General features: G+C 42.7%; 1 protein-coding gene across 8 annotated transcripts in view; it reads left to right on the forward strand.

Annotated features, from left to right (window-relative positions):
- Nucleotides 1–446: 446 nt before the first annotated feature.
- FYCO1 (FYVE and coiled-coil domain autophagy adaptor 1) overlaps nucleotides 447–15,160 on the forward strand; it is a 39,344-nt gene continuing 24,630 nt past the window's right edge. For 4 of the 8 annotated variants that reach the window (XM_071735845.1, XM_071735848.1, XM_071735851.1 and 1 more), the window contains exons 1-4: nucleotides 9,193–9,347; nucleotides 9,475–9,680; nucleotides 11,133–11,239; nucleotides 12,388–12,513. In XM_071735845.1, the coding sequence (XP_071591946.1) occupies nucleotides 9,626–9,680; nucleotides 11,133–11,239; nucleotides 12,388–12,513 (288 nt within the window). In that variant the 5' untranslated portion in view covers nucleotides 9,193–9,347; nucleotides 9,475–9,625. Of the gene's footprint in view, nucleotides 532–3,576; nucleotides 3,720–9,192; nucleotides 9,348–9,474; nucleotides 9,681–11,132; nucleotides 11,240–12,387; nucleotides 12,514–15,160 lie in introns of those variants that run through there. The other 4 variants (XM_071735846.1, XM_071735849.1, XM_071735847.1 and 1 more) reach the window with 4 other exon arrangements.

Below are 15,160 nucleotides of genomic sequence, written 5' to 3' on the forward strand. Positions count from 1 at the left end.
TTGATTTGTGCAAAACCGATAAAAGCAAAACAACAAAATATACTGAACTGTCCTAAAAAGCTACAGTCGGTGCTATACGAGAAAGTTAAGAAAGTTAACACCGAGGACTGGACCAGATGGTCCTTCAGGTCCATCCCAACCCGACATTCCATCATTCTCTGCTTCTTGACAGGCGACCTTGCTTGAAGGTACCAGAAACACACACCCCTCAGAGGAAACCTCTCCAACCCCGCAGCTTGAGGGCAAAGCCGCGATTCCCCCCGCAAACCCATTTTTAAACTCCGCTTTTCACCACGGTGCTTCTGGCCATGACCTCCCTCTCCGTCCAATCCCCCAGCTCCCCGGTAAGGGGCTGGCAGCGGTGGCGGGGCCGGGGCCGGGCCGGGAGCTGACAGCGTCTCACCCAACCACCGCCCCGGGGGTGGGGAGGCACCTCCAGCGGCCTCACGGGAGTTGTAGTCGGCGGGGAGAGGCGAGCCAGCGCCGGAGCTTCACCCCGGGCCATCTCTCCGTGACATGGCGGCGGCGCAGGTAACGCAGAACATTTCCCCCACCCCTCCGCTCCCCCTTCCCTCTTCCCCGACCCTGAGGGAAGGCGGCGGGGGCGGTCGGGGAAGAAGCTGCGGCTGCTGGCGGGAGGGCGGGAGGGAGGAAGGGAAGGGGGGAAGTAACTTCAGCGGCTTCCACTTGTTGCCGCTCAGAGCGCGGCTCTGAGGGGAGGAGCTCCGGTGGGGACGGAGAAGGGCAGAGGGCTGCACCGCGGGCCCTCGGTGCTGCGGCGGCTCTAGGGGATCCCTGTGCCGGGCTGAGCGGTGAGGGCCCGGTCCCGGATACCGCAGCCCGCGGTGGGGTGATGGGCGGCGCACACAGCAGGCCCTGGATGGCCTGGATGGTGGCTAATGCCCGGCTGGGGCTTCCCGAGGGGTTCCTCAACTCCCCGTCCCTCAGGGCCAGCTCTTAGGCGGGCGGCATACAGTACCCGCGCCCCGTCGCTTCAGGTGTCATCGTTTCCACCTGGTGAGCGGTGATTTCAGGCTGACATAAACACTACCTCCTGTTTTCTCTCCGGTCATCCACCCCTGAGCAGAGCCTCCAAGCCCTTCCCCACGGGTCACGGCAGCTGCCGGAGGAGCAAAGTCACCCCGTGCCCTTGCTAGAAACCAAATACCCGGCCGTGTCCCTGCCCTCACCCCCGTTATAAAGTGCTGACAGACAAATATTTGCTGCGGCCCTTAATCCCGCTCGTCCTTGTGTCGGCAAATCTCTGGTGGATGGACAGGGAGAGTTTTGCTGGCACAGGAGGCAGCTGGGTCTGTCTCCAGAGCAGATGCCCGGTGTCCCAGCCGGCCTTCCTCTGGCTTACACTGATCCTGGTAATCCAGTGCGAGCAAGGAGAAAATTAAAAAAAAAAATAAAACCACGAGGCTTTAGTGAATGGTGGTCTGCTGGCTTTGGGGTCTGGATTCTCCTCTGGCAGAGGTCCTGCGGTGGTGAGTCGGGCTGCTGTGGGGCTGTGCCATGGTTTGGTTGCCGGTGAATTCGGTGCAGCTGCCCGTTCAGGACCTCACGGCCCTGGTGTTTTCTGCCCGGGTCATTGCACTCAGCCTCCTGCTGGTTTTTTGCTCGTGCAAAGGTTTGGTTGGCGTGTGGAGTTGGTCAGCTGTAGGTGTCATGCATCTGCTTCAGCTTCTGGTTGAAACCAAGTTATTTTTCAAACACCGATGAAGAGGGAGGAGTGCCAGGCCTTCACCTCCTTGTGCGGGCTCTGACTTTCACATGCCCACGGAGGCAGGCTGGGATTTAATTTCCGTGGTGTACAGCATGGAGTCTGTCTCAGCAGCAGCCTGGCAAGATGTTCTTTGTTGTTTTTTTTCTTGTTTTCAGGCCTGATATGATGTTACAGGACATGTAGCAAAGGAGACAAACTGCCTCTCAGTCGTGTGTTTTATGTTTTCCAGCTATTGTTGTGTACAAGGCAGTTTCCTGAAGTCTTCCGATGATCCTCATGGGAGTGCTTGGATTTTAAAAAATGTTCCAAGTGCTCCAAACAGTGTTTCCAAACATTCACATTTAATGAATATGCACTGCAGTTTAAAAATTTTATCTAAGATACTATGGTGGAAAACAAGTGATAGTTGATTTTGTACTTCTGGTTGTAGTGTATGTATTTGACAACATTTGTTGTGAACATGGTTGCACTACTTCTTATTAAGAGCCAGTTATGGAGTCTGATTTTCATGTATAAAGGAGACTCCTATGTACAACATCTGATAACAGTGAAAGGATGTATTGTATTTGCAGGCTTTCTCACTGTTGCTAGAGAGTTACTTAAAAGGAATATGAATCCATGCTAAGATCCAGGAAGCCAAGGTCTTCTAAGACTTGGTCAATGGCAGATCAAGATCTAAAGCAACGATTAGTGAGAGAAAACTATACAAAATGTAAAGAATGCAGAAATTATCTGGTAGACTCAAAGAAAAGTAGTGCTGAAAATTGTTTTTAACTCAGATTTTTGTTTGTTTTTCTTAGATTATCACATTTTTAAATTAACAGTTGCCTATTTGTCAGATAAACACTGAACCAATCTATTATTCTTTAGATGTTGCTGACATTACTGAACTAAAGTGAACTATAAAAACCCAAAGTGTTTTTACTGTTATTCATTATTCTTTGTATCTATTTATATTACTGTGTTCTTATTTCTGTTTATCTTGGCCAAGGCAAGGAACCTTTTTAGCAGCTGGTATCTAGCCTCATTCATATTTCTGTGTAGTAATTTCAGGTTGTCCAGGGAGTGGTGGCTGTTTGTGTCCAAAAATTCTATAATAGTCATTTTAAATACTTTGCCCAAATATGAAGTCTGAATTGTTTCTAACACTTGTAGAAGGGGCAGAGCCTCTTATGTAGAGTGTCTCAATCTCAGTGCTTGGAATAGCACTGGGAAACTGTTGCTGCAAAACAGTGATGTCAGCAAAGATATTTGTAAACTTTTAACACCTGAGTGCGTCCACCATGATATTTAATTTACTGTTGGGAAGGAGGGTGAGCACAGGAAAGACCTTGCTGCTGCTGCAAGCCAACTTGGGTTTTGAAAATGAACAAGTTGGATCAGGATATCCCCGAATAACTGGGCTCATGCCAAGCCTGCATCATCTGTGAGCCTGCCTGCTCCCAACTGGCTCGGTGGAGGCAGTCTCACACAGGCCTCTCTTCCAAAGGCTTTTTAATCTTTGGGGTTTGTAACTCTAAAATTTCCACTTTCCCCAAAAATAGCGACCTTCACTGGAAACACTGAGAGGACAGGGAGAGAGGAAATACTCCATGCTTCCTGCTACAAAGGAAAAAACTCAAGAATTTTCCTGTTGGCTCCAGGGTAGCATGATTCACAACTCAGTGGCCAGTCAGTGTGGGTTGTCTCAGCGTTGTTTTTGCTTAATCTGCTTGCCTCACCTCCTGTTTGATCTACCTGTGCGTGGTGGCCAAACCCTGTCATTTTCAGTGTTGCTTGTTACTTGTTCACTGGGAGCTACATATAGGCCAGGAGCTGCCCTGGGGATCTACCACTGCTCTTGGCTGGATGGAGGACTGATGGAGTGCTACACGGGGGCAAGTCTCTGCACCCACCTGCCAAGCTTCCCAAACCATTAGTTGGAGGCAGCCTTTTCAAGTGCTTCTGAAACCTCGGCTTGGAAGGACAGTGTGGAGCAGTAGATACAGAGGTAAAAAATCCTGCTAAGGAAAGCTCCCGTTCATAGTTCAGATTTGCTGCTTTTAACTCTCCCAAAGTCTCAGAGGTGGTTGAGATGCTTGAGTGAAGCTGAGCTTGTTGAGGAAGTTAAGGTTCAGAGACCAACCTTGGAGACATGAAAAACATGGGAGCATGTTGACTGTCTTGAATCATTAACACTCCTTTGTGGCTGGAAGTCCTCTGCTGTTTCTGTAGGTATAACTAGGTGCACTGTAGGTGCTCCTCAGAGTTGTATTCTAGTGTCAGCTTGATGGATGTGTAAGAGATTTAAATAGTTGGGTGAGTTATGGAGAGGAAGAGCAGGTTTTGTAGCAGGGAGGGTGCACAGGGACACGGGTAGAATGGCTTGGAAGAACAAGAGAGCAAAGGACAAAAAAACTTTTCACTTTTGAATGAAATATAGCTTTTCAGCTCACTGTAACAGGCACTGAGGCAGCAGAGATGCTTTCCCCAGAGGGAGTCAAATAAGATGGGAGCAGCTGGGGAAATTAAAATCTATGAGAGAGCTATGGTTAGATTAATTCATAGATGTTAGCAAACACAGCATAGCATTTCCTGACATGGGGCAAGGTCTGGCATGTCCTAAGGAAAAAGGGCAGCTGAGTTTGTGAAAGAGTGATACTAGTGCAATTCCTCTTATCAGAGGAGTGCTCTTCTCCTTGTGGACTGGCTGATTCCTCAGACTACTTCTCTCTTCATTACACAGGTCTGGGACAGAGCTGTCTCTGTGCAATACAGACAAGCTCATCCCTGAGCTGATGTTTGTGGAAAGTGGACATCTGAATTCATGTTGTTCAACATGAGGATGTTGTCTGATGTGAGGAAAATTCTCCAAAGCAGGAAACTGTGTCCCTGGTCTAATGCATCTGTCCTTTTTGGCAACATTCAGCATAACTTTTTAATGGGATTTAAGTCAGGTCTTAGGGTGGAGGTACAATACTATAAGTGGAGCATTAAAAGTTAGGGTTGCAGACTTTCCCCACTCAGGATTAAAAATTTAAAAACTCATGAAATTCTTGTTGTGCCACTTGTATACTCATATTTGTTGTTCCATTTTTATCTTTTTCTAAGAACAGTTTGCAAATAGGAGGAATAAGGGAGAATCACATGCCAGTTGTCCATGAAGTAGGGAAGTTTGCACAAAGTTGATACAAAACTTTACGGAGTTACTTGTGTCAGTCTTTCCTGTCAGACTAGCGGTGCAAAAGCAGCATTTTGTGAATTGCATCAATTCATGCTCTCATGCTGTAAAATGTAAATATCCCTAGAGCAGAAGAGCCTTCCCACAAAATGCCTTTATTACAAGGAGCCCCTAATTATGAACATGCTGTTTTTCTAACAGGCATTTGCAAAATATGAGTTTTTATGCATTCCAGCTAGTTATTCTTTTCTGCTAAGCTATCATACTCTGCATCTTTGTTTTTCTGAACACATACTTTCTGCAAGAGATGTTTTATTACTAAAAGTTTATATGCCCAAACACTTGTTTTTGTTTTTGAAAAGTGTTTTGAAAAAACACTTGTTTTTGAAAAACAAGACTTGTGTTTTCCTTGAGCATGTTGCAAATACATCATAGGTTTGTAGCAGGTCTCCTGTTTTGAAATGCTAAAAGAAATAAAAAATACTCCCCCAAAATGTAGTTTTGTAATTGAAATGTGGAAGTTTGTTGTTGTGGAAAATGAAGGGGGATGATTCATTTAACAAGAAAATTTTACTTCTCAGAATGGAACCAAGCTTCAGAACTCCAAAAGGAAGCCTTAGCTGATGTTCAGGCTTTGCCTGCCTTTTGTTTTTAATCATCCTATTTAATTTAATCCACTGTGCATTTTTATCAGTCATGTATCTTTACAGATATGCAGTGTTAAAACGCAAAGGGTTGAGTTGCCTAGTAAAAGCACAAATGTGAGTGCATGATGTAAGAGTCATGCTGGGTTTTTTTCAGTCTACCTCAGACCCTTATTTCCAGCAGGCAGTTCTTTCACTTTATGGATGTGCAGCTTTATCTACCTGCAAAGTACAAAGTATTTTTCCCAGACTATTACCATAATGAAATTGTTAAACTAAATCAGTGGTTAAGAGTTCTGAGAGGCAGAGACTTCCTTTTACCAGTTCTTCCTTCATCTCTGCCATCAGATTGGCACTCAGTGTTCTTGTCAGTGTGCCTTGTAGCCACTGTATCGCTGCATAGTTAATTTTTTCCACACCCTTTCTGAAAGTGTGCCTTGTAGGTATCAGTCTACATTCACAGGACAAATCACGTTTGCATTGCACAAAGGAGTAACAATTTAATTTGCTGCAGCTCATGAATGTAGAGTTTGGCTCAGTATTCTCACTTCCTTGATGTGTTTCAAATGGAGTTTTAGAGCAGGTGTAGCATTGCAGGCACCAAATAATGAAAAGTCTTGTGATACCACTTGGGGCTGTGTGATCAGGTGGCCTTGTTTGGAATGGCCAGACCAGAGCAGTTGTGGTAACATGACATATTTCTGTAAACCATAGAAAGTAGTGGACCTTGGTTTCCAGTGAATTTATCTTGTGGACCCAATTTACTGTTTAACTGAATTACTCCAAGTCTTCAGTGTGAGCTCTGTTCTTAATGCAGCTGGGTGGGGAGTGGATTCTCTGGTACCAGGCTATAGTGGAAGTCTTGCTGAAGCCTTTTTGTCAATGAAGAACAATTCTGCTCATGAATGTCCTCCCAGCTTCCTCTTCTGATTGCACGTGGAGGAGTGTACTATTTTGAAAAACCTTCTCTCTTCTGTCAAGATTGACCAAAATTAACCAATGAATTTTAAAGAAATGTAACTGCTGGAGATGCAGATGCCACTCCAATAACACAGAGATTTGATGAAGTAAGAATAAAAGTAGGTCAATGTAGCTGCCTCACTAACCAATTTAATTACAGTCATGAAATTTTGTTCACTGTTTTGTATGTGTCTCACTCTCCTTCAGGTAAATCTTTTCCTATGAGTGGGCTGTTTCCTTTCTGCTTCTTTAACCTCCAGGATATCCTGCTCTGTAAAGAAGATTGTCACCCCCACACTAGTACTTCTGCCAACAGGAGAGGGAGCAGCCATCTTCAGCCTCAGGCTCAGGGCAAGGCTGTGAGGAGGGAGTGATGGGCGTGCCACCTTGCCTTCTCTGATGCAGTCTGTGCCAGGGCCTCAGTGTGACTGCATTGCTGGTGTCATTGCAGCACTGCAGTTTTGTGCAAATTAATGCCCTGGGCTTTAGCCAAAGGCTGTTATGTAAGAGGTAATGATGCATCATCTGAAAAACTTTTGACCCAGAGCAGGTCACCCATGCCTGACAGACGTATCATGCTGTTTTCACATAGCAGATGTTTAAAGACGTACATAATAGGAGAGTAAATACTGGAGGAACAGGGCTGTACTCTAAACAGTCCTGGGCAAAATGTCCTGTGATCAGGAAGGGCTAGATCAGGTGTTTACAGATGCTCTTCCTATTTTGAAACTTCAGGAAAACAGTTAAGGTATGTTGTTGGCTTTCCTTGCCATACGAAATGAGAGCTCTGCACCTTTCTGTGGGATGCATTCCGAGAACACCTCCCAAAGGGCCATAGAACAGAGAAGTACCCTTCTCCCTATTTTGCAGAGGAGAAGGCAGATAGAAAAAGTTTCAGCACGTTGTCCTGGTTCAGTAGCCCAGGTCAACAGATCCCCTTCAGCCCTGGGAAGAGAAGGGAGTAAACACAGGTCTTAACACGTGTAGTCATTTAGCATTGACATCTGGGCAAGCACACTAATTTATACAGTGCTGGTGGGTCTGGGACAACTCTAGACGACCTTAATCCTCCCCTGGTAAGTATCTGCTTGGGCAGCCTGCTGGGAAATAGCATTTAAGGTCCCATGCTGCGTCTGGCTACTACAGGATGCCCCATGTCCTGCTCCCTGCTGGGTGTTGCAACATAAGGGTAGGCTGTTTCTCGTCCTGGCTCTCCATACATGCCAGCAGTTGGCCTGTTGACTTTTTTCCTGGCATGCCTCTTGCATAGTCTTCGTGCCTCTGGAGCCTTTGATTGGAGCTTTTCCTGGTCTTTGCAGGATGGGCAGGATTCCCTTGCTGATCCTTGTTCTTTTCCCCCATTGTATGAGGAAGAACATTTGGTTTGGCCATACATTTTGGCTCGCTATTGCCCACATTGCACAGGCTTCCCACTTAATGCTCTTTTCTGTAACAGATACCACTAATATTACTGTGTGTCCCTAGGAGAGTAAACATGTACTCACTGGGTCTGTTATTCTTGCTTCTCTTCATCTGTACCCAAGCTCTGTAAGTTGCTGAGAAGTGTGGCAACTCGCTTTATATGATCACTCCGTAGAATCAAGATAGGAATCTTGTGTCTGTAATGTTGATTTAGGGTAAGAAATAGTATTTGGCATCACAAAAGGTCAGCCAGGCTATGCTGTGCTGGCCTTCTCTCCCTGAAGCAGCAGAGATGTGGTGGGCATTTTACAAGCCAAGTCTCTTGCCAGACAGGACATGGTCCATGCAACTGTTGTGTCATAACCTCACAGCTGCCATCAAAACACAGAAATGGAAACTAGCAGGTAACAAAACAAAAGTACTAGGGGAAACAGACTACTTTCAGCCTTTTCTTTGTACTTACCATGTTTCTGTCTCTGTGACTTTAAGGTTTGCTTTGTTTCAAAAGGAAAAAAATATGGCATCACATCATGGTCATTTCCAAACAAGACGTGGCTACATGGATGAATGGTCCATTTGATTAATTCAGACAGCAACTTCAGCCATGCCAATCTAGTTGTAGTGTGAGAGTTTGATTGTAGTGTTAACACAAGTGTAATAGCAAGTTTTCTAAAGATTCAGTACTTGGGGTGTTGTGCTTGCTTGAAAATTTGGCTGTAGCATTGCAGGCAGAATTCTTTGAACAGGATGCTTAGTAAGTTCCCTATACAGTTTATGTGTGGCTTCTTTTGAACAATTGCTCCCAGGTTACTGTTTGAAAGTTTGAGTCTCCAGGCATGGTTGTTTTAGTAAAGTGTCTAAGTGTTTAATTCATTTTAATTAATTAATCAATCTTAATTAAAGAAAGATCTTCTGAGAGTGATAGGTAAAGCATGAGGTGGTGCAAGATATATTTATCCATCAAGGGATGCTGTAACAGCTTAAAATAAAGCGGTGTCCTCTTACATGTGTAGGGAACTCTGGGTTCTGAGGAGATGAGAGATGTTTCTTATGAGTAGTTCTTATGAGTTAAAAAGTTCTTATGAGTTAAAAAGACACTCCAATGCCAGAGAATCAAACATGCATAATTTTTTGTCTCCTTGGCCTGTGCCTACTCTGTGTCTTGAAAGTCTCCCTGAAATGGAAAAGTCATTGTATCTTCTTACTCTGCAGCCTGTAAGGAAGATCTGGCAGAGGGTTTTGGGATGGAAAGTCCTGTGTCATCATTCAGGGTCACAAGACGAGTTGCATGAAATGCCAGCCTGTGCTGGACTGTAAGACTGTGTTGTAATTATTCAGAGAAAATTGCTCTCTGAGGTTTGCTCCGTAGTTTTGAAAGATACAACTGAAGAAATAACTGAAACGGAAAGTGAACTCTAGAAGGAAATAAAAAGTAGGTTCCGGGAAAAGAGGTGGCCTTGTGGGAATTTGTTGCTCAGCAGGATCTAAAATGCTTAAAGCATTTCTCTTCTGCTCATTTGAGATGATGAAGACTTTAATTTTATTTTTTACTTTTACAGAATTGCAAGAGTCACAGAGAAGAATAATCTTCATCACCCCAATGGTCATCAAGGATACAAATTCTGCTGTTTTTATCTAGATGGATGAAAAGGTTAAAAGACCAGAAGGAGAGGTTAACAGCCCAGAAGGGGAGCTCCTTTGGTTTTCAAGATGGCAGCAACTAGTGGTGAAAGCCAGCTGCAGAGGATTATCAGAGACCTGCAAGGTACAGTGCCATGCTGACAGATTCATTCTGTAGCCTGGGCTGCGTCCTTCATGTTTTACATAGCAGAGAATGGGAGCTGTGTTTTCAGTTGTGTAACACTTTTCTGCATCTATTGCTGCAGCATAGTTCAAGGTTTGTGGTGTGCTCAAGGGAGATGTGACTGATATTTTTACTTTTTTTTTGGTGGGGGATGCAATGTACTTCCTGCAAGATCCTAAATTCTTAAATCCTGCAAGTTTAAAAATACCAGATGAGAAATTAGGTTTACATTTTTAATAAAAGTGTCTGTGGGGTGCTCAGTGTGAGCTAGGGCTTTGTTGGTATGAATAGAGCTATACTGTAACAAGGCTTCATGTTAGATAAGGAGAAGACATGATTTTTTTAGACCATTTCTTGATGGGAAGCTGACATGGAGTTGCTGCTTATGTATGGGGAATGAGGAAGAGTGCTGGGGAATTGAATCTGCTGTTCTTCCTGCAGTGGAACATGCTTTCTGTGCACCTTACTTGTCCTCCACTAGCAGCAGCCAACCTAATTTTTCACAGGAAAAATTGGTGGCAGATATGTGACTGTTTTCATGCTCTGTCTCTGCCCTAATCAGCTGCCCCTACCAAGATCCAAATATTTTTCCTTTTAATTTTTATTAAGTTTAAGGTGTATGCACCAAGGCTGGGAATCTAGATCTTCCTGTAACACAGAAAGGATACCTACATGCCTGCTAACAAACAGAGATTCTGATTGGCAAAAGGGATTGAGTGGGAGTGGGAGAAATAAGTACAAAACCTGAAATAAGTACCAAAGCATGTGGAAAGGAAGCTCAAAATCAGTAATTTCTGATGCTAAGTACACCCCTTTTCAGATAAAGTATCCAGAGAGACAGCAGAGTTTGCTTTGATTTCAGATTTTTTTTAGGAAAGAGGAGTTCCTGTATGCTTATTTTTATGTAAATTATTTTTCCCATTTGTGTTTTGTAACCAGCACACGCTGAACCTTCCTGAATAAAGCATGGAGAAGATAAATGTGCTGACTGAACGACTGTCCTCGTGTTACTGATCCCCTTCAGCAGATTATATGCTTTGTCCTTTATAATCAGAATTCTGTTTATCCTGTGGCAATACCTTAATGTGCACATGTGGCAGCAAAAAATTTTTTCTCTTTCCTCTGCTGAATTACCAGTTAGCAATTGTTAGTTAACAGGTTTTGACAAATTTTGCTCTTTTTAAGAGGAAGAAGTAGTCAGTATACATAACTTCAGTTCTAGTTTTTTTATAGGTGGTGTTAAATTGCCAACTATCAATAAGATTTTTGTAATGTTGTTAAGATAGTTGGACTGAAGTAAACTGAATAGACATGCATGTTGTCCAGGCAGAAAACACAGTACTTTAGTTGTTCATGGGTTCAGTACTTTATACCTTTTGCATTATTTAATAATTTTTGTGTCTTGTTTTAAAGACGCTGTGACTGAATTAAGTAAAGAATTTAAAGAAGGAGGGGAACCGATCACAGATGACAGTGTCAACTTGCAAAAATTCTCCTACAAGCTTGAGTACCTTCTACAGGTAAAAAGTGATGTGTTTCATTTGTAATCCACCATCGAATCTTGGCCTTTTTTACTTTTATTGTCTCTTCAGCATGTGGAGAGTAGCTGAATTTATAGTAAATATCCAGCTGAGTCTCTCTCTCATATATTTTTTTCAGTAGGTGGACTGAAATGTGTGCTGCTTATTGTACTTATTTCAAGTGAAAGTAAATAAAGGTACTGCCAAAAAGTAGTGCTGGCAGTTTGATTAAACAATCTAAGACATCCACCACAGAATTACAGAATGGTTTGGGTTGGAAGGGACCTTTAGAGATTGTATATTGATCTGAAAGAGTTGATCTTAAATTTAAAGACATATCCTGCTCAATTATCTTAGAAAAACTATGTTATGAAATATCAACAATGTTTAATGCGAAATAAATACTCTTAAACTGTTCATGATGTAAATACAGTGTTGTGAGTAGTTTACAGAATGTTTAGCAATTTCTCTTTGGAAAAAATATTTTTTCTTGTATGGAAAGCTTAACCCAAAAGGATGATTTTTAATCTGGAATGCCTCTTTCTCATCATCCTCAAAATTTAAGTAAAAGGGGACACCACTGGGCAAACTGAAATTCAGTTTGTATAGTCTTGTACACATACTATAATCATGTCACTGACTGCAGCAAAGACGTGCTAATCTAGTCTTAATCTAGGCAAGCAAGTTTTAATTGGCTTTCAGAAGCTTCAGCAGAAGCTGAAGAATCCTTTGGGATTTGTGTGGTCCAGGCTGCACTCCATGCTCTCACTGCATTGCTGCTCTGAACATGATGTAGCTAGAGCAGGTTTTTCTAGTATGTACACCTGTGCTATTGCAGCTCTTTCAGCAACTGATTGTTGGTTCTTTGCTCTTGAACAGCTGCTGAGTCTGCTGCAAGTCTTTGTTTCAGGTGGTTTGAATAGATGTCTGTTTCAATCAGATCCAGAACATTATAATCTGTCTGTAAAGTAGCTGCTGGATTTCATCAGTGCCATACAGTGTCTCTTTCCTTTGTGAACACACTGGCTAAAACTAAGAGGAGTCATGCAAGCACATGTTGCTGGGACAGGAGCAAAATTCTAAGTAGCTATATATAAATATATTTATATTTAAGTTTTGCTCATTGCTTTTTGTTTTCCTTGTTTAAGTTTGACCAGAAAGAAAAAAACACATTGCTAGGGAACAGAAAAGACTACTGGGATTATTTCTGTGACTGTCTTGCAAAAGTCAAGGGAGCTAATGATGGAATCCGCTTTGTCAAGTCTATTACAGAAGTAAGTATATCACTTGAGCATCATAATATCTGGTTTTTGTTTTGGTATGTCTTTTCAGTAGAAACCAAAAGAAAATGCACTGCTTTTAAAATACAGCAAAAGAAAGCTGGGAATGTTTGTTTCTAATTTCTTATTCTCATGTAGAGTGTAATCTTTCAGGGTTACCCTTTTTACTAGGGCACTACATTATATAGGACTAGGTAGCCTGACTCATATTTTGAAGACCTCTTACACAAGTGAGTGGGCCTTTTTGTCTCTGGTTGTACCCTTCCTTTTCATAAACTTAGTGGCATTTTCTCTAAAATGGAATGAAAAATTAAGTCAAGGTTAGGCCCTGACATCTTTAGCACAGATTAAGACAGGACCTACTCTAAGAACAAGGGGAAAGTTTCACCATGTTTGTCATTTCTTAATATTTTTTTTAACTGGTCAGTAGAGTTGAGGAGCAGTAGAGTGGGAGCAGCATTTCATCTTCTTGTCCCAGCTTGGTTCCTCTGTGTAAAATAGCATGATGTAGTGGCTCAGGATGGTTGTCATTATTCCCTCAGGTAAGCTGTCATGAATGGGACAAAAAGCTTAATATTTATTAGTTCTATTATTAAAAACTTAATCTTGTAACAGCCATGTCACTACTTCAGCCCAATGAGTGGGCGAAGTAAGTGCTGTGAGAAGCTTTCTGTAATGACCCTGTCTGAGTCTGTAATTATCAGCTTCCCTTGTGGTTAAGAGAGGCAGTGGCATGGCTGTGCTGGCCAGCATTGCCCTGGTGCTCAATTTTGTGGTCTCTAAGCACTGCTGACTTCTATTAGCAAGTTACTATTTACAGCAGATTTCCCTGTTCTCTTAGCAATTTCTCCACAGCAGCTCTGGAGAACATTGTCTTGAGCCATCCAAAAGAGAGCCATGGTAGTCTAGCAGAGGCTGACTATGTTGTGTTCCCCACCTTCTCAGCAACTTGGGCAATACTGAATTCTGGAGGTGGGAGGTGAGAAAGCCAAGGAAGGGCTTCGGTTTGTTTTACCACTGGGAAGGGAAACAGAGGAGAGGCATGGAAATTAGGTTTGACTTTCTCGATACTTCCAGGAAGACTGGAGAAGAACAGTGAGTGCTGCTGCAGGAAATATTCTGCAAAGACTACAGAAAGACTGTAGCTACTGACCCCTAAATCCTCAGCAGCAGTAGCTAATCTGATTTCTCTGAAAGGTGACTGTGCTGTAGCCTTCAACAGTCTGTTGTCTGTGGTATCAGCCTGCATATTACCACATGTAAAGGCTGCTCTGCTTTTTCATCTTCCGTGCCTCTGGCTTTTCAGTGGTAAGGAAGATACCAGGAACTGTTGCTTGGAAGAAGGACATTTCCTATTTCAGTTCCTGTGCAGCCACAGAAATTAAGCTTTGTGGTTTGTTTTAGGAATATAAACTCTTCAAAAAAAAAAAAAAAAATCAGTCAAATGTTTCATATAACTGAGCTGGCAAACCCGGGTGCAGAAATGAAGTGACAACTGACAGAAAAAACATACTGACTATTCCCCTTCATTACAGGTGGAAATCTGCAGCCAATATTTTAACCTGGCTGGACAGATCATGAAGGTTTCGAAATGTCATTTATTTGCTCTCTGGATAGTACTTGTTGACTTTCAGATGGAAGTGAGCAATGAGGAAAGAGTAATGGCAGTTACTTTTTAAGAATGCTCAAACATTTAACAGCATAGTCCCTTCTCTTCTGCTTTGACTGCAACACTTCTAATACTGGGGTGCATCGTATGCTATAGAGGTGGAGCAAGGAAGCAAATAGGTAGATAGATACCCTGGCAGTTGCCCAGCTCTCAGTTAAACAGTCTTGGCTTTGGTGGCATTAGGTGAGCAGGAAGTTCTGGGTGTTTCCCTTTCAAAAGGTGATTACATAGCACACAGCTTTCCAAGTTTTTACAGCCACACTTTTCACATGCTGCAGTGCTGCAGGCATACATTGCACCTTAGCTGCAGTTTTCAGTCAGCACGGAAATGCTGACACCACCTGACACTGCCTGCCTCTCTGAATTTTGGCAGGGCTCTAGCAGGAGGTGGCGTGGTTTTGCTTCCTAGTCAAATAGTTTTTTGCTGTTTGTAGCTGCATATATGTAAGTATTTTCCTCTATTTCACTTCACATACATATATTGTAGTATATCGATATTTAAAAAAGACAGTGTGGTTTAAACTGATAAACCAGTAAGGATAAGGTCAATTCAGTGACTTCCAGTGGTATGTTTTTTTTTACTCTTCTGAGGATATTCACTAAATACACCTAGGAAAAGCACGTGTAAGCTTCTTTGTACAAGGCAGGGAAGAAGTATTCAGACATTTACAGGGTGAAAAAACAGTTGGAAAATTAAATTTGGTGTTTCTGGGGTACTTAGACTTTGGGGACCATGTTATTTCACACTTCATGTCCTGTGAAAGTTAAAGCGAAATTCTTCTCATCGCTTTTATTTTCCATTCCTAAATTGATTACTGATTTTGATGGAAAGGAGAATTGAAACACTACTGCTTTGTGTTTCATTATTTTTCAGGACAACAAACAGCACAAATGTAAAAGACAAAACAAAGCATCAGATCTCAAAGTCAGTTGCTGTAACAAAATTTAGTGCTGAGTTTTGTGATTCCCCCT

The sequence above is a fragment of the Heliangelus exortis genome, chromosome 2 (assembly GCF_036169615.1).
Source record: "Heliangelus exortis chromosome 2, bHelExo1.hap1, whole genome shotgun sequence".
Lineage (NCBI taxonomy): Eukaryota > Metazoa > Chordata > Aves > Apodiformes > Trochilidae > Heliangelus > Heliangelus exortis.